Below are 20,008 nucleotides of genomic sequence, written 5' to 3' on the forward strand. Positions count from 1 at the left end.
ATAAGCATCTCTAAGGTGCTTTCAATATTAGATGCATGATAGTATGCTGTGCTCTTGTCTATACACTGAGGAAGTTCTCAATTTTTTTGCAAGGTTTTGTTTCGTGCCTTTCTCTGAATGTCATGCCTTTCATACGCAAGCTTTCCTAATGCAAACAAGCTTGAACTTCTTCCTTCTGTACCATGACATTTCTGAGCTACTCTGCTTTGAATCATGTTTTCTGCAGAATTTCAATAAATTCCTAATTACTCAAGAATTACTGTAGAAATGATATCTGCATCATATACAATGTACTAGGTAAACGAAAACCCAATCTTAAATTCAAACTATAATTTTATTGATTAAAAAAAAAAAAGAAAAAGAAAATGAAGCACACCTAGTTGTACTGATTTCAAGATTTTCCTTCCAGAAGCATCCATGTTGGAAGGAGAGATATTGTCACATGCGATCAAGATAGACATGGAATGTACTCAGTAGATAAAACAGTATGAATGAAATGCACACTTTATGAGAAAGAGAAAACAAAAATCAGTCTTTGAAAAACTTCTGGAAGGAGACTAGTGATATTGTTTTTGTATCAGTAAAGACATTTTTTTATGTTACCTTGTATTATTTTTTCATTAACTCTGTGCTATACATGCTTTACATTCTGCTTGAGAGATAGCATAGATTTGTATACCTTTTATTAAGTATTTTATACTGCATTATTTCTAGTCCAGTAAACTTTCCATAGGTGTAAAGGCATGTAAACAGGATGGAGTTTATTTTGCCTTAACCCTCTGGGCACTGTCACCTATAGATACCTTTGACACTGTGTGCCGCATGGTAACTAGTGTTGCTGACAGGGTTAAGTTTCTAATGCATAGATGGTGTATGAAACCGCTTATCTCTATTTTTGTTGGTGATGCATGCTGCCTGTCATTGTTTTCTTCATATCTAGTTTGATGCTTAGATTTCTCTGCATTCATTGATAATCCATGAGATAGGTTGATCTGCATATAAGCTTCATATAATCTCTCTCTATCTTTTTCTTTTTCCTTCTTAAATAGCCTTGATGAATTTTCTATCAGACTCAATGTTTACTATTCTTTCCTCATGATGTGTGCAAAGAAAAAAAAATGCTACTCGCTCCTTCTAGCTCTGCTGCAACAGAAATTCTTCCATTTTCAAAGCTACTCTCTAGTTCCCTCTACTTCATGAAAATAAAAAAGTATCAAAATATTATGATCATTAGTCTTTGTGTAATAAAAAAGGCTTTAGGCACACTCATATCTCCCACTTAGTTTTCCGGCAACCTAGCTCTATCTGAAGTAGTAAGCATATGTTAAAGTCTGGTATCACCAGAGGTGTGTGTTCTACTTCATTACAAGTAGGTGTATATACTTATTCGTTTACTTGTTTAGTTTTATATGAAAGCAAAACTGGATATTCACATTCAGAGCCTCGGGGTCTACTTTCCTTGTAAGCCCTGGTACAAATTTAAATTATTTCAAGCTTGAGGTGAAATAACACTACCCGATACAAATTACAACAGGTATGAAGAAACACACTAAAACATTGGAAATACGATATGATACATACACATACAATCAGATGTAAGAAAATAAGGTAAAAAAAAAATGATCAAAAGCAAGGTCAATAAAATCATGCTATAAAGAAATAATCATAATGTGATTATGCAACAAAACAAGATTTATGTAAGAAACTGAATCAGAACTACAGTGACAAAGAAACAAACACACATAAAAAATGTTTCTTGTACATGTCCCGATGACTGTTTTTGGCTTTGTCTGTTTCAGATTGAGTCGGAAGGAGCGGGAGATAACGAGGACCGTGAGACACGACTCTTTCCTGACAAGGAGAGCTCCAGCAAGATTACATGTCATACCATCACCGCCGACTTTCTCATCTATGGCACAAATGTAAGAAAATCAGAGCTGCTTACTAGTTTTTTTCACTGCATTTAGTGCATTTTTTCTGTTGTTGCTAATCCTGAACAAGAAAATATGATTTTGAAATGAAAATTATCTGTCTTCCACGATTGTTTTGCCCTGTGCTTTAAGTACTTTATTTCAATCTGAAGCAATGTTTTGAGTGAAATTGGAAGTATTAAGCCAGTTTGTTTGTGGTACGTAGTTTATATTGTAGATTAACCCATGAGCTCCTGGTGAGTGGATGTGCTATGTATCAAGGTTGCAATGGATACCATCTCTGCAAGACTATGAGCTAAAGAGCCATCAATCATTTTGATACCTGTGATAGAAACTCACTTGGGTTCCATGTCACACAGAGTTGCTTTGATAGCAACTTTTGCTACAATGGCATAGTGTCATGGTTATGACCAGAGTCCTGCTTCGTGATTGGCTGTTGCCTCAAGAAGTTGCCATTCTAGCAAGACATGCTATCATAAACATCTTTTATGAAATGAGACCCTTGTGTTGTCACACAGAATGGGGAGCTGATGTACTTCTTCATCGAGGACTGGCAGTTTGTGAATGAGTTCCGGCACCTAGTGGGCATCAGACGCCTCTTCTCCGACCCGAGTGGCACTCGTCTTGTCTTCATTGATGACAAGAGTGATGGCTTCGTCTACAATCCTGTGAGTTTCTTGCCTCCAGTGATTGGTTTGTGCCTCAAGTCAGGGGATAATTAAACTTGGACTTTATAGAATAAGTAATTGAATACCTGAATAAAAGAATGGCCTTAGTCCATATTAGGCTATCATCTGTGGAGACCCATGCAAAGTAATGCAAATATAGTTAATCATTTAAATGATTGTTTAACATTTCAGTGTGTAAACATAACATTCCCATTACTGAAAGATTTACATGTATTATTATGTTCTTTGTTCCTTTAGTAATTTTCTTGTACAGGTATGCAATTTGAAAGTGGAAATCAACTGCATATATCTACGCAATTTCTTTGCGGATGGTTAGAACAAGTGCATAATCCTTTAACTACCTTTTGTTTGTCATTGGTGTTATCATCAATATCATTATCATCATTATTATTGTTACCATGACAACTATTTATGACTATCTCCATCATCATCATTTCGTGTCCAGGTGAATGACCAGACGTTGGAGATTCCAAACTTCTCACCAACAATCAAAAACGTGCTGTGGGAGAATGGCTTCAACTACAAAGGTGTCTTTGTGGCGTACGATGAGGAGAAGGTCTACACATACCTCTACTCAAGAGAAACTGTCAATGGTAAGTGGAATTTAGATGGCTCCATGTCTATAATTTTTTCACAACTTGTATTCAATGCAAGTGGTTTGTCTGTTTGCATTGGTGTGAACAGTGCACAATGTTTGATTGTGTACGTACAGATCAGTATTCTAGAAACACTCTAAAGGAGAGAATATTGCACATCTTTGGGGAATTTTTTCTTTCTTTGGAGCAAGTTTGTGTCTCATAAAAGCCAAACTGCAATCAGGGATAATCAATTTCAACTAAGTAGGGGCACTTAATAGTTTTTAAACCTTAATCCGAAATTAAAGTAATACAACCCAAGAGTACCAGCATGCAGCAATAACTTTACTAGCTACTACCTATGATGTTGTAATGAATCTTTGAACAGGATGAGCTATTCAGCAACAGCAACCTCCAAAAGTGAAAAACAAAACAAAACAAACAAACAATGATGCAATCACAGTGTCATTTGTCTAGTGTTCCATGTTATGTGACAGACCATAATGTTTACTTTCCATGCTGTGCGTAGGTCCAGCAGTTATCTTGGTGGGAACAACCAAGTTGCCGTTTGCCCAGCAGCCGCTGATGCTGCACAACGGAGAGCTGATGTGTCAGACACAGAGTGGCAAGACCCAGGGCCTTCAGCTCAGCACACACAACTTCCTGGAGCGGCCGCAAGATCTCCCACCGTCAACAGTAAGGGCCCAACAACCAGTTCCTTTCATTAGTGTGTGTGTGTGTGTGTGTGTGTATGTTTATCTGTTTGTGTTAATGTGTTTGCTTCTCTGTCTGTCTGTCTGTTTGCAAATCTTTGTGCAATTCGTTCTTGTAACAAGAGAGTGTCAGTATGTTTCCTGGGGGTTAGTGGCTGTATAGGGCAGGTGGCTGCTATACACAGTGGCCATTAAGGCAGGTTTGACTGTATAATGTCTATGAATCTACATAGAGATAGATAGATAGATAGATTGTTAAACACACACATACTTATTCTCTGTTTGTATATGGATCTATATAGAGAAATAGATGAATAGACTGATAGATTGTTGTGAGAGATAGATAAATAAATTGATAGCTCTTTGTGAGAGATAGATAAATAGATTGATAGCTTGTTGTGAGAAATAGATAAATAGATTGATAGCTCTTTGTGAGAGATAGATAAATAGATTGATAGCTTGTTGTGAGAAATAGATACATAGATTGATAGCTTGTTGTGAGATATAGATAAATAGATTGATAGCTTGTTGTGAGAAATAGATACATAGATTGATAGCTTGTTGTGAGATATAGATAAATAGATTGATTGCCTGTTGGGAGAGATACATTGTAGATAAATAGATTGATAGCTTGTTGTGAGAGATAGATGAATAATAGATTGATATGATTGTTTTGAGAGATAAATAAATGGATTGATAGATTGTTATACACAAACATAAATTTCTCTGTCTCTAGCTCCGGTCGGCCCTCCAGAAGAGCATCCTCCTCCATCAGTACAAGGAGGCGTGGACGCTGTGTCAGCTTCTCAACAGCAAGGAGGCCTGGCTGGACCTGGCCAAGGATGCCATCACACACTCCGAGTTGGAGTTTGGTGAGTCCGTCTCGGCATGAATCGCCCAGCATAACCTAGCTGGCGTAAATGTAGACCCGAAGTCCAACTTTTGTTTGGTGCTTCTCAATGAAATGATAAAAGAGCTGCCAATTTTACCTGATTCTCCCGGAGGCTCCCTGATTGCTGAAATATTTCTCATGTCCCAACAAGTGAATATAAAAGCATCCCTGATTTTGAAGTTGTAGGTGCTGATTGAGATGTATGTAAAATCTTGCTATTTTGTTGTTCTCATCCTTGCTGTGCACCTTGTTTGCTTATCATGATTAGGGAGCTAGGATTTGCACTGTGATGGCACATACAGTGGATCACATTCATGCACATTCACACAAATATTGAGCCCTGTCTCCACAGCAATTCCATGGCAACTATGCCAACTCCTTGGCAACCCCATGGCCTCTCTGATTTTTGTGACACTCATGACCACTTTTTCTTCAAGCCTATTATATTTCATGTGTAGGTGAATATTTAGGTTTGCTTTGTCCTGTTTGATTGAATTTTGTTTCATTTGTAATATTTGTCAACCAGCTCTCAGAGTGTACAGACATATTGGAGAAGCAGGGATGGTGTTATCACTGCAGAAGATTCTGGTAAGTGCAAAAGTCAGCAATTTGTGGATTTCTTTGCATATCATTGTGTTCATGATTATGTGAAATATAATTTCTACCAAGCACTTAAGTAGTTTGTAAGGAGACGATATTGTGCAAACAATCTGCTTTCAAGTTTAAAATGTATCCACATAAAAAATCTAAGATTGAAAATGATATGTATTTACTTGCATTTCTGTTGCATCACAGCATTCTCTGAAAGTGTTGATATGATGCGTCTTTGATTTTAATGGAACGCTGTGCAACTGAGCAGAAGCACTAAATGCTCATTTCCTCTGAACTTCGGCAAGGAGGATGCACCAAGCAGATGAATAAATAAAAGAATAAGTAAGTCAGCTCATTTTTCCTCTCTCTTTCTTGTGTAGGGAATTGATGACAGGAACCTCCTGGCTGGCCACCTAGCCATGTACCAGGAAGACTTCAACCTGGCCCAGGACCTGTTCCTGGCTTCCAGCCGGCCCATCTCAGCCCTGGAGATGAGGCGGGACCTGCTGCACTGGGACCAAGCCCTGAAGCTGGCCAAGACTCTGGCCCCAGAACAAATCCCATACATCTCAAAGGAGTATGCCCAGCAGTTGGAGTTCACGTAAGAACAAAAAAACGAAGGAGGGAAGGAAGGAAAGACTACCTCCTTCAAGACGCTCTTTTTTTTTTTCTTTTTCCTTTCTTCTCCCTTCCCTTCTCTTTCTTTTTGTTTCCTTTACCGTGCTCATTATGTTGATTGTGAATATTCCAGTGAGTTAACTGTGACTCTCTGATTTGCTTTGTAAGTGTAGTCATGAGAGTCATATTAATCACATACCTTATCTATAGGTAAGGGGCTTGATAAAACACTTGTATGCTGCTGCCATTCAGTGGTGCTAGAAAATTCATGTCTGTTGGTTGTCTATCTGAATTCGGTTTTCTTGTAATGACAACAATATGAGAATGACTTGAGGTATTTTAATCAGGTGTGAATGATTAGCAAAAGGTCAGTGCAAAAGACCAAGGATCTTCAAGTTCAAGTTAAAAAGTCTAAAGGAAAAGATCAAAGGTGAAGATTTCATATCTAAAGGCAGATGCATTTATAGGTTTTTTTTTTTTTTTTAAAAAGCAGAGATGGTTGCTTCAAGTGCACCTCAAGAGGTAGGTACAATTTTGTCAAACCATTTAAGACTAACATGTGGTATACTTGGGCAAGTGTCTGTGGGAAATGCATGTAAAGCTAAATCAGCTTGCCCTCAGTGGCCTAGAGATATGCCAGTAACCACAAAGAGACACTGCAGGAAAGTTGCTCCAGGTTTGAATTGTGAAGCTCAGGTGAGTGTCAAAAACTCTTAGGGCTCTTATCTTGATATGGCCTTTCTGAAACGTATTCATTTTTACCAAGAAGAAGAACCACTTTAAATACCCATGTGTGATAAGCAAGATGATGTTTGATAGCCAATTTATGACTAAATTAATTTCTGTCTTTCTATTCCCAGGGGTGACTATCCAAATGCTCTCGTCCACTACGAGAAGGGCATCACGAGGCAAGAAAATGTAAGTTATTATCAATCGGGATACATCTAAGCTTGTACAAATTTCAAGATACTCAAGTGAAGCTGAGTGTCTACGAGTGTCAAGATTTCCGATTGTCCTTTTATTTGCACTGTTGGTTTCATTCGCTTTTGTGCAGTTTGGTGAGCAACAGTGCTATGAAATCAGATATGAAATATGCAAAGAGCCATTCTCAAATTGATTTCCCACATTTGAAAAGGCTCTGAAATCCTTATTAGTGACATCATATCACCGCAATTAAGAAGTCCATGTTAACAATGCATTACTTTGCATTACAGATTACAATATATCTATACCTCTACCATTATGAAGTCTTAACAGTAGAGTATTGCTTGAACATCCAGAGTATTGCTAGCGGTATTCTGTTCAAAAGTGTATGATGCAGTAACAACCATTTTGTGAGTAGCAATGGAGATTGGGGAGGGGGGATTTGCAAAGGTTCATAATTATGAGGTACAACTGAGGCCAAACAGAGCTATGTTTAACTATAGTAAATGTGAGGGCACTTATACCTAATGCAAACTAAATGCAAATTTGTGGGACCATAGATGAAGTCCAACATAATGTTAGAAGGAATTAGGCATACATTGTTGATATGCTAGACTGTAGCACTTCATGCATGATTGTAAGTCCTGCTCTCATGTTTGTTGGACCCCCCACTCACAAAACTTTGGGTACACTTTCAGGAGAGGGACCATGATGAAACATGTGCTGCTGGTGTCGCTCGCATGTCCATCCGCGTGGGTGACATCCGGCGAGGGGTCTCCATGGCGATGAAGATGAACATACGTGCGGTGAAGCGTGACTGTGCTGCCATCTTGGAGAGCATGAAGCAGTACTCAGAGTCGGCGCAGCTCTACGAGAGGGGAGGCTATCCAGACAAAGCTGCCTCGGTTTACATCCGATGCAAAAACTGGTAAAAACACTTGTTCACAAGTTATTTCGGTCACCAATTACAAAAATCTGAGAGAGTGATGAGACCAAGGAAACAGTATATTCTGATTCAAAGATCCTGGAGATGGTCAGATAACACTAATTAATGTTTCACTGCAGTCTCTTTATACTTGAACAATGTGCTAAAACTTGCTCCCCATGCTGAGAATCTTAAGCAGGTGTCACACTGTCCTGAAATTGAACAAAGATGGACGCACAATGAATGAAGGGAATTTTCGAATTCGGCTCCGATCGTGAAAACATCAGGCCATTTGTAATGGCATCTTAAAGCCACTGTATAACTGCTTGTGGAATTTCTCAGGCTGCTAGCGAAAGGTTGTACTTGCTTTGGCTATTGATCAGCTTTATCCAGGTTCGGAAACCAGCTTTGCACAAAATTGAATATTCTATATCCATATGGCCATTCTGTGCCAATTTCAGGGACAGTGTGACACCAGTCTCACAGTGGTAAATGTATCACTATCTGCAAAGCTAACGTCTGTCATTCGCCAACTTTACCCAAAGTAAATGTTTTGTAATTCTTTAGAAATAAGGACAATTTTGTAAGACTAAAAGGAAACCTACTGTTCTTGCAGAGAATCATGCATAATGTACTCTCTTGCACAGTGCCAAATATATACTGTACGAGCTGAAATTTTCGCGTACAGATATTTTCGCGAATTGCTACTTGGAGGACATTTTTGCATGTTGTTAATTTCACGGTTGCGAGGGTCTAACTGAACTTAGTTATTTGCGCGTTGTTCTTTTCACGATTCAAAGGCGATTCGCGAAATTCGCGAAAATAAAACCACCGCAAAAATTTCAGCTCGTACAGTACAGAGCTGATTGCATCATCCAAGTTTGCTTATCATTGCTTTGGCTTTGCAGGTCAAAGGTCGGGGAATTGCTTCCCCAGGTCACCTCCCCAAAGATCCACACACAGTACGCCAAGGCCAAGGAGGCTGATGGCAAATACAAGGATGCAGCGCTAGCCTACCAGAATGCCAAAGACTGGGACAATGTCATCAGGTAAAGCAGTGGATGATTATCATTATCCCTCTGTAGCTCTTCATCCATCAATAACGTACCTGTAATTTTGTTTGTGTCTTTCTGCAACTGTCCAGATAGGATGACTCTCTAAGAAATATGTGTACAATGTTGAGCGAAGGAACACCGGTCAGTTGCAGACATGCCTTTGTTTCGTCTGCATTTCATTTTGTGGTATCTCTGACTCAGTATTTGTGCTTCATTCAATTTGCTTTGATGCAGTGACTTTCCCCCCATAGCTACATCAAAAGACCAAAGACAGGGCTTATGTTAGTCATACAGAACCATAGATCCTCTCAAATAGTGTATGTTTTTATACATACATACATACATACATACATACATACATACATACATACATACATACATACATACATATAAATTATACATACATACATGCATGCATACATACATGCATACATACATACATACATGCATACATACATACGTGTATACATACCTACATACATACATACATACAATTTCTATAGCGCTATTCTCTACTCTGATTAAATGCTCAAGGCGCTTTTCAGTGTCAGTAAATGATTTTGTGTCTCTGTTTTGGCTGTTGCCCCCTTGCATTTCTTTTGTATGTAGCATTGACGTCATATCCTGAACAATGGTGCACTTCAAATCTCGGGTTTTTGAATAGCCTTATAACACAGTGCTGATGTTATACAGGAAGAATAGAAGCGGGGAAATTGCTGTTTCATTTTGTTGTTGGCAGACTTTCAGACAAGCATGCGTAGACAATATTCAACATTTTCTTCCTTCTTTTTTGTTTTGTTTTTTTGTTTCCATGACCCCCTTGTTGGACCCCCTTGTTTTTCTTCATTGTAATGTTGTTTGTTATCAGTTGCCAAACAGTCAAGCTTTGTGCTTATTTTTGGGGAGTCGTTTTGTATGCAAACTAAGATGTAACTCATGTAATAATATCACAAATGTATTTTATAATGGATGAAAATGATGATAATGGTTTAAGATATACGACTGTTTGTAATTGTAGAAAATTGATGTACTTAAAAAAAAAGGCATACAGAATATAAATCATATCAAATCGTATCGAATCAAATCAAGTCAATGACCACCTATCTTGTTTTATCCCGTGTTTAACAGGATCCAGTTAGACTTCTTGCGAAACCCGGAGGAGGCTGTTCGTATCGTCAAGGAAACAGGATCAGTGGAAGGTGCCAAGATGGTTGCAAAGTGAGTTGTGAAGTCTGCACTCAAAGCACTCGAAGCACTCATTTCAACACTCAAAGCACACATAGGGTTTAAACTGATGATGTACAAGTGTTTTGGAGATTCAGCAGTTGACATGTAAACTGTGCAAGAAGAATTGATTGTGTAATTACACACACCCTCTGATCGAAGTTAATGTCTCCACATATTTGTGGAAACTATGAAGCATTTGTTCAAGTAGGCTACTCCCTTTGAGATAGAAATGAACGTAACATTAAATCACTGAATATTTCATATTTCATGCAGGTTTTTCCAGAAGCTGAATGACTTTGCCTCTGCCATCCAGTTCCTTGTGATGTCACAATGCAACAACGAAGCCTTTCAGCTGGCTCAGCAGCACAATCAGATGGAGGTCTATGCCGACATCATCGGTGAGTTCACGTGGTCACATGTTAGGACATGTCCTTGGGCCTGTCACTCATGATGGTACATTGTAATCTGATGTCTCTGAACCCAAGTTTCAAGACAAGTTTGCATGTACAGTAGGACCTTGATTATCCGGCCATCAATTATCTGGATTCTCTGTTATCCGGATGTCGACTGGCTGACATTTTCTTTATGTTTTCATGTATTTTTAGTGCAAAAAATCTCACTCAAAACAAACACATACTCGACCATTATCGTGTGAATATACAACGGAACGTATTACATACTGTATTGAAATGTGAAAAAGGTGTGCACAACTTTCTGTTTAATCCGTTATTCTGCTGATATTTGCAGGCAATTGCACTCCAATAAAAGAGGTGTATGTTCAAACTGTACATTCACATGCATACATACATACATACATACATACATGAAAACAAATAAGGCCTATACCAAATATATACTGAGTATCAAGCCATAGACTGAATTGAAACCACCGTTATGAATTTCTGCAAAAATGTGTTCCTGTGTCAATGATTCAGTACATAGTTGTATGAAGCAGCCTTACCTGTTTCACAAGGATTTGGTCTACTAAGATGTTTCAGTTTTGAGAACGGCAAATTATGTATTATTTACTCATTTTGACATCAAACTTGCCAATCTCTGGTTCCATGTAGGTCAAGATGCCAGCCCAGAGGACTACCAGAGTATCGCTCTCTTCTTTGAAAATGAGAAGAACCACTTCTTGGCCGGGAAGTTCTTCTTGCTGTGCGAGCAGTACTCAAGAGCTCTGAAGCACTTCCTACGATGTCCCAACACTGGAGATGACAGCCAAGCCATTGAGATGGCAATAGAAACAGTGAGTTAAAGCTTTCTTCATGTATGCCAGCAGTATCAGTGATTGTCGTGTTTGCAATGTATTCAGTCTGTATTGCCACTTGGAGCAGGTATGCGAAGCTGTATTCTTTGCTTTGCTGTATCCTAGGAAAGGAATATTTTGCTATATCGTAGTAGTTGCGAGAACTTTTTTACAGGAAAAAAAAAATCCACACTCCTTTTATTACACTGTAACAAACTGAATAACATGGAAAAAAAATATAAAACTTGCTCAAAAACTCTTCCAGAATGTGTGAGATTTACATAGCCTGCTAATCAACCTAAATCAATAAAGATTTCTCTTTCGATACAAGGCAGATAAATTTTCACCACAGCATTCTCCGTCAGTGGCATTTATGATTTATGTAGAAACTGTTTCAGGCAACGTTATAAGTGACGTATCTCTAACTAACAGAAAATCTCATTTAGTTCAAAATTAAGATGGAGTCAATTTTTATCTACCAACATGGGACACTATATTCAGGGTTATTAAAAGTTTCAGACATACAGACATAAGTGATTGGGAAATGTCCAGTCATATTGCTCATGCAACAATTGCCATATGTAAAAACAAAAGAAAAAGAAAAAGAATTATATACATACATGTACAGTTCGACCTCGATTATCCGGCCTCCTTTTATCCGGAAATCTCTATTATCCGGACGTGTTCACGCAGCGAAGGACTTTTTTTTGGCATCCAAAAACTGAGAAAAAAACAGTGACTTTAACATCTTTTCATGGATCTATTTCACTAATTTCATAAGATGTGCATGATAGGTTTCTCAATATCTAATGAGGTAAAAAATGTATGATTTTCACATGAAGATAATTTATTTTTGTGAAGAAGGGACTACAATTTGCTAGCATAGATTACACTACCGTTGCGGGGTACGCTACCTGCCTAGCTGCCAATGCACTGGGACGGCAGCTTGGACGGCAGCTATATACATTAACATTGTGTCTCCAATATCCGGCCAATTCGGTTATCCGGATGAGCGCCGGTCCCGACATGGCCGGATAATCGAGGTCGAACTGTATACATTTCTCAAGAATTGCCATATTTAAAAAAAAAAAAATGCAAACAAACACAATATTTCTCCTTATGCAAATTTACCCATCAGGTTGGTCGGGCCAAAGATGACCAGCTTGCCCACCAGCTGATTGACTATCTGATGGGTGAGACGGATGGGGTACCCAAGGATGCCAAATACTTGTTCCGCCTCTACATGGCCCTCAGCCAGTTCCGGGAAGCAGCCAGAACGGCTATTATCATAGCCAGGGAGGAGCAGATAGCAGGTGAGTATTGATGGAGAGAGTGGGGATCATTGCAGCAGTGAGGCACCTTGTAAGATGTGCCTTCTGAAAGTGTTAATCTGATGTGATATGTTACTTGGGGGCAGGGGGGTTTATTTTTCTGTACCATTAGAAGTTGTACCAAGAGTACTGATGGTTGATGTCTAGCTGGAACCAAAGTGTTGATATGAAATGTTGTAATCTTCTAGATATGGAGGGTAAGTATTAGAGGATGCATCTGTAGTACTTATCACATGAATGTTGGCAAAAATTATAAGCCATGTGGATATTTTAGGGCATTCCCCACCCCTCAACCTCCCCCCCCCCCCCAGCCAAGTTGGCAAGGGTCAGCAGAAAAGATGTAATGAAATTCTTTTGCAGTGTCAGATTTATTGTCTTGTTCATTTGAGACAGGAAGTGTATTAAAGTGTGCTATATTATGATTTGTGTTTTCACTGCCACCCAGGCAACTACAGGAATGCCCACGATGTGCTCTTCAGCATGTACACCGAGCTGAGATCTCAGAAGATCAAGATCCCTACGGAGATGGCTACCAATCTTATGATTCTACACAGCTACATCCTAGTCAAGGTAATTACACGCCAGTCCGAAGAGGCAATTTTTCACTGCACATTTCCAAAATATCACTGAACGATTCGTGCCGGAAGTAATTTTGTCGATACTGCACTCACTGAAGTAGTGCGCTAATTTGGAATGTGTAACTTGTTTACATGGCAGCTATGTGCGTGCATAGTTGCAAATATATAAAGGTATTGAAATTTCAAAGATGCCAACATCTTACTTTCTGTCTTTCATATAGATTCATGTGAAGAGGGGAGACCACAAGAAAGGAGCTAGGATGCTCATCAGGGTGGCAAACAACATCAGCAAGTTTCCTGCCCGTAAGTACAGCGACACTCCTTCTTGACAGTGTTCATCACAACTTTACAGGAAGTAACATGAACCACCAGCTCTGCCTCGGGAAATGTTGGAACAGTATTTTTCAAAGGGAAACATATCATTCAATTGTACAGTTGGTGTTGAGCCTTTTATAGATGAGATTTAGCATACAATTTCTGGTGACTTCCAATGTGATGATTTTGAAATTATTTTGAAATTTTGAGTAATGTCGTATGTGCTTAATCAATCGACCAATCAAAAGCATCACAGAATTACTATCACCAGTAATACAGAATTTGCTGTATTATCACCATGTTTTTGTGAATGATGATATAACGTAACTGTATTCCATTTGTGAAATTTGTGCGGCCGATACCATGATGGCAGAATGTTTTGTGTATCCTAAATTCCAGATGTGGTACAGATCCTGACATCGACAGTGATCGAGTGTCACAGATCGGGCCTCAAGAATTCCTCCTTCAGCTACGCCGCCATGCTGATGAGACCAGAGTACAGGAACAAGATTGATCTCAAGTACAAGAAGAAGATTGAAGCCATTGTCAGGTAGGTCAAAGGCTACAGTTTAGTGTTACAGGTTGTTGCTTTGAATAACCTCCATGAGATCTACTGTTTCTGCACTGAGCGAATATTCCAAGAGGGTTATTTATGCCTTTGCCTAAAAGTGTTGTCAGAGGCATTATGTTTTTGGGGTTTGTTCGTCTGTCCTTCTGTCTGTCTGTCTATCTGTCTGTCCGTCTGTCCTTCTCTCCATCCGTAATCAATTTTATGGACAGCATAACTTAAAATCCATTTGAGGTATCTTAATGAAACGTGGCATATATATGTACGAGTGGATAAAGTTGTGCTATCAACTTTTTGGTGCACATGCTCAGGGTCAAAGGTTAAGGTCCAATTCTTAAGATTTCACTATTTACCCCCTGTTTCCCAAGGAGGAGATTTAGATTTGATCTTTGGGTTGAAAGGCCCAACGTGAATATCTTCAAGAACATTGTCATCATTCATAGTTTATCTACTTATTTTTTATGCACACTACCCAGGTCCTGTGGAATTCCTCTTCTTCCTTTGACTTTAAGATGGCTGTAAGTGAACTCCTAACATTGGCAAATTTAACTCACAAGATCTTTAATACCCACTTTTTGTTGCAGGAAACCTGACAAGACCGAGGAGGATGAACCAACCACACCTTGTCCCTACTGCAAGTACATGCTGGAGGAAACAGAGTTGTCCTGCCCTGGATGCAAAAACACCGTCCCCTACTGCATCATCACGGTATGATATTCTGTAGACAGTTGGGAGGAAAGGGGAATAGCTTCTCTTAGTTTGGATCTAGATAATATAAGCCTCTGCAAAAGATGATGATGATGATGATGATGATGACGACGATGGCGAAGACGACGACAACGACGATGATATGACGATGATGATGGTGATGGTGGCATTGGTGGTGATGATGAAGGTGATGATAGTGATGATTGTGATGATGGTTATGATGATGGATGATGATGATAATGTCCAAATGATGGTGGTGTTGGTGGTGGTGATGATGGTGGTGATGGTTATGGTGGTGACAATGTTCAAAAAGTGATTGGAAATGAACATGATAATCCTTAAGGGGGAGAAAAGAATATCAATCAGGTCCCTTGAGGGTTGAAATGGGAATGGAGCAGTTGTTCATGACAGTTGTAGGGGTTGGCGTGAAAAGAAGTATTTCCTTTCATCACATACTTCAAAATGCAGTCTCACCAGATTTGGTGGGAATCAGCCTTCAAGGGCAGGGAATGCAGTTATTCAAAAGGTAAATGTGGTCCACAGGGTGTCCAGGGCGTGGTTACCAGAGGCCATAGCCTCAATCATCATCTCTATCGTGTAGAACAGGTGAACTGTATTGTGTGAAGGTACCCTTTTTGATAAAGAATAGTACACTGACATGTGTTTGTGGGACTGCAGAAGAGGTAGCATGTAATTGCATATCATCAAGGGGACCATAGGAAGGTTACATCAAGGTCAGTGCTTCATGAAGCTGATGTGCATGTCAAGTTCCCCTGGGCTTTTTTTTTTTTTTTTTTTTTTTGGTCATGATTTCATATTGCTGTACTTGGATCTTTTACCTTCTCCTTTATTTCTTAGCACTGGACATAAATTGCAGCATTGTGTCCATTTCCACACACAAGTACCAGTAGTCAAGGTATGATGTTCTTGTCTCCTGTGCAGGGTCGTCACATGGTACGAGATGACTGGTCTGCATGTCCCAGCTGTGACTTTCCAGCCCTGTACTCAGAGTTCACTAGGTAAGACCTGTTTTCCATCATAGATACTAGATTTCCTATTTTCCATCTAGATCCAATTTCGATAGATTGACAATTTAAAGGGATAGTACAGTATTGGTGGAGATGAGAATTGGGCTTTTAACTTTTTGTGAGATACCAAGAAGACACTTATGATATAGTACAGGGCATACCATTTTAAGAGGAATTCAAAATTTATTTGATGAAAATCGGGTTTGGAATGACTGAAACATCGAAAAACAAAGTAAAACAAAGCGATCGTAATAAAGTGTGGGTCCCACACTTTATTAGAATCGCTCTTTTTGGATATCTCAGCCGTTTCAAAACCAATTTTCTTCAAATAAACATTGAATTCCTCATAGAATTACATGCTCTTTCATATTTCATAAGAGGTTTCTCATTATCTCACCAAAAAATGTTAGAAACCTGAAACTAGGTCTCGACCAAAACTATACGATCCCTTTAAAGGGCACAGTCTTATACCAAACAACATTATTTTCCACTAGACTATCTTATATGCTGAAATGCATTGGAAACTCCACAATAAATACAGGCAACAAACGCATACTCAAAGAATTGAAAACTTCTTTGGTATTGTCTTGCTATTGGTTGAGGTGCTCATGACCTATAGATGTAGAAAGCATGTAGCTGAGTAAAACTAAATGCACTAAGTGCTTTAACGTACCATATGTCCCCAAAAAAAAATTACAATGGGACCCTCCGCAATGGTAACTTTAAAAATAGTGAATCACCAAATACAGTTTCAGAGTGTGAAACTATAACTAATTACCCACATCTTACTGAAAACCCCGTCCAATTTTCTTCAGTGGTCAAAGAGAAATGAGGAGTTTTGTAGAGCATGTCAGGAATCCCTTCCCTCTAAGTTCTGCCCATTGTGTTCACACATTATGCAATTCCAAGAGCATCCAAGTACTAAATTCGAAAGAATCAGACCTCTGATATGCTTTACAAAGATCCACATTTCTCTGTGACAAGCTAACCAAATTGAATGGGGTTTTCTTCAATAATAGAGCTAAGATGTTATATTTCAAGACCCTGAAGTACATGTAGCATTCAGACAGTTTAATCACATTGGAAGTTTTCAATGCGAAAACCCAAGTGTATTTTTTTTTTTTGAGACTTACTGTATATGTGTCTCACACAAATTTCAGCAAATATAGCCTCTCATTAATGTGAATGCCTACTTGGTATCCTTGATATGACTATGCCAGGACCACCATAAATTTCAAATTCAAATTCAAATTCAAATTTATTTCACATGCTAAAAAGAAAACATCACGTTCACAATCAAACAGAAGAGAAAAATATACAATCAAACATAGCACGTGAGGGATCAGTAAAGGCCGTATGAAGCCTATCGAGGCCGATTCCCTTACAAACAATAAATAGTACGCAATTTCCATCAAATATACATCAAGGAACAAGAAATAAGAAATGATGGACTACACTGTGTACATTGTTCTATTTGACTATGCACACCAAAGAAGAATATAAATTCATGCCTCATACTATTTGCACCTCCTAAACAGACTTATATTTTACCCTTCCTCGTTTCAGCTTGCTGGAGAATGAGGATACATGTCCGATGTGTTCAGAGAACGTCAAGGCAGGGCGGGTGAAGAAAGTTGAAGATCCATCTATATACCTTCAACCTCAAGGAGAAGAGTGACCCCCTTTCATTAAAGTGATGAGAGATTTGATAGTCTAGTAGTTCAGTCAGATTTTTGTCATTCAGGGAAACCCATTGTAAGGAGCTTGCTCACAATGAGGTACCTCTTTCCAAGAGCTATTCATTTGTCCCGATTTGCCATTACTGTTTTTAACTGGTCTCTTTTGTAATATGGGGCAACAAGGTACCAGTTATAACAAGATGAAATTGGCTGTTTTGCGACCTCATTGTAATGGGGTTCCCCTGTTCTACACTGAATGCCCCACAATGCTAACTCTATAATAGATGTTATCTTCAAATTAAATTTGCAAGAACACTGAAATTGTTAAATATCCCCAGCAAGAATGGGATACACCAGTTCCGATATTCCTAGGGTGGTTTCCACTGTCTTAGTTTGCCACTGTAACTCATATGCTGGAGGAATAAAGTTTGGAAACCAGGGCACATTCAGTCAGTTTTTTTGACGAAAAGTTACCCCTCTCCCATTTCCACATTTAAATTTTTACCAGCCAGTTGGTATTTGGTGTGCATCTCATTGTAATCTGATTGTTGCCCACTCTGCAACATAGTCTATGGACTATGATTGTTGCCCACTCTGCAGCATAGTCTATGGACTATGATCATTACTACTAATTTCAGTCAATACTTCCTAGAATATCGATGCATTCAGAGGTCTCTTATGTCATGGTCATTAAAGCTACAGAAACCCAAAACAGTAGAGGGCTCTTGGTTCAGAGTTTATGCCCATAATACTTTGAAGCCACAAGTTTTTGTGTGTGTTGTATTCAAGAAATGTGGAGAAGAATTATATTCATTTCAATTTGCTGTATTCATAAAACCAAAACATGTTGAAGTCAATCACATGGAAGGTTTAGAGTTCACAATGTGCTTTAAGTGTTTTCTCTACCTTCAGTATTCTGAGACGAATATTGCATAATCAGAACCTCAAGAATGTCCTTGTTACCTTGTTCTTATGTTGTCACTTGTCCTCTCACCATCCCAAGCACGTCAATGCTTAAACCAGCATTGTCTCATAAAAATACCACTTAAACATTGCTGGTTACAATCATTGTAGCTGCCTTACAGCGAGCTGACTACTGTATGCTACATATCTTTCGAGGGGTTGTCACTTTCGCGAATTTGGCGCTATTTGTAAATTCAACAATACGTGAAAATATCATCTCTAATCCTGACATAAATGCATTGTGCCACTCACAAAATTGCCGGGAATTCTTGATTTGTGAAAAATTAGACTCATTAGAAATATGGCGTACTGTAAAAGTGGAAATTTTTGCTGGTCTGTAAATTTAGCACATTTTGCGTAACGAGAAACTACTGTTAACATAAAAAGCACACAAGCATTTTTGATTGTTATGTTTTGTGTTGTTTTTTGTTGCTTGTTTTATGTTAAAAAAAAAAATCACTATGTAATGTCTTGGTTCCGCTACGGTTAAAACTTGAAATTTATCTTACTCAGCAGAGTGTGAAAAATTACTCTTACCAAAATACCCACTTTGGCAGTATTCAGAAACTGATCAATAGCAAAGACAGAGCAACCAATGAATATCACTTTTAACAGAATCATTTTTTTTTTTCTTGTGCTCCTTTGTTTGTTTGTTGTTGCTGTTGTTTTTAGATACAACTCTGGTATGTACATACTGCAAATTCTTTATGACACATTCAGACCTGTTAATTACTTATCCAGGAAATTCAAAAGACTGTCACATTTAACCAGTTTACAGCCTTGAGAACAATGTGAATTACACTTTCTAAGATTGTGTCTCCAAAGGGCCAGTTTTGAGAGTGAAGACTGTTTGATTTTGTAAGTCAAAGCACTTTACTGGATGTGTCATAATCGTAAAAAGTATTGATATTATGTGGCATGTCACATAAAGTCATATTTGAAGAATTACTGCAAATCATATGGTGCAGTTTGAAAGACATAATATGGTTATCATTACCAAAAGTGTGGTGATGGTGTGTGGCTGTGCAGGTGTCACATGTGAACTTTTATTATTGATATGATGACAGTGATGATTTATTATAATTATAGGTATTACTGTGATTATCATTATTATCATTACCACTATCATCATCATCACCATCACCATTTAAATGCAATGCAAAATATACAGTGTGCCAAAGAGACAGATTTTTCTTTGTGTACATATTCTGTATAACTTACCTGTATTGGATATGTAGCATTCAGAGCTTTGTATCATATTGTGCCTTTGCCAGCCTCTGCACGGTAATACAAAGTTGTGGGAAGTCAAAAGCAAACATGACATTAGCTCCATACAGAGTCTGATGTCATGAACAATCTGGTGGCATGTAGGAGTGACATAACCCCTTTCTGTGCCAGTGACTTTGATTAGTGTGTATAAATGCTATGGGGTTTTCTGTGTCAAGT

The 20,008-nt window shown here is 38.6% G+C and overlaps 1 protein-coding gene across 1 annotated transcript in view; it reads left to right on the forward strand.

Annotated features, from left to right (window-relative positions):
* The window catches only part of LOC140234583 (WD repeat-containing protein 19-like), a 37,732-nt gene extending 19,823 nt beyond the window's left edge, over positions 1-17,909 (forward strand). Inside the window, exons 11-30 of the mRNA XM_072314604.1 lie at positions 1,800-1,922; positions 2,450-2,599; positions 3,066-3,213; positions 3,725-3,891; positions 4,645-4,780; positions 5,327-5,388; positions 5,772-5,992; positions 6,870-6,927; positions 7,635-7,861; positions 8,767-8,907; positions 10,042-10,131; positions 10,414-10,538; positions 11,211-11,392; positions 12,531-12,705; positions 13,169-13,293; positions 13,523-13,604; positions 14,016-14,166; positions 14,769-14,892; positions 15,835-15,911; positions 17,487-17,909. Of these exons, the coding sequence (XP_072170705.1) occupies positions 1,800-1,922; positions 2,450-2,599; positions 3,066-3,213; positions 3,725-3,891; positions 4,645-4,780; positions 5,327-5,388; positions 5,772-5,992; positions 6,870-6,927; positions 7,635-7,861; positions 8,767-8,907; positions 10,042-10,131; positions 10,414-10,538; positions 11,211-11,392; positions 12,531-12,705; positions 13,169-13,293; positions 13,523-13,604; positions 14,016-14,166; positions 14,769-14,892; positions 15,835-15,911; positions 17,487-17,598 (2,676 nt within the window). The 3' untranslated portion in view covers positions 17,599-17,909. The remainder of the gene's footprint in view (positions 1-1,799; positions 1,923-2,449; positions 2,600-3,065; positions 3,214-3,724; positions 3,892-4,644; positions 4,781-5,326; positions 5,389-5,771; positions 5,993-6,869; positions 6,928-7,634; positions 7,862-8,766; positions 8,908-10,041; positions 10,132-10,413; positions 10,539-11,210; positions 11,393-12,530; positions 12,706-13,168; positions 13,294-13,522; positions 13,605-14,015; positions 14,167-14,768; positions 14,893-15,834; positions 15,912-17,486) is intronic.
* The last annotated feature ends 2,099 nt before the right edge of the window (positions 17,910-20,008 follow it).

The sequence above is a fragment of the Diadema setosum genome, chromosome 11, assembly GCF_964275005.1.
Source record: "Diadema setosum chromosome 11, eeDiaSeto1, whole genome shotgun sequence".
Taxonomy (NCBI): domain Eukaryota; kingdom Metazoa; phylum Echinodermata; class Echinoidea; order Diadematoida; family Diadematidae; genus Diadema; species Diadema setosum.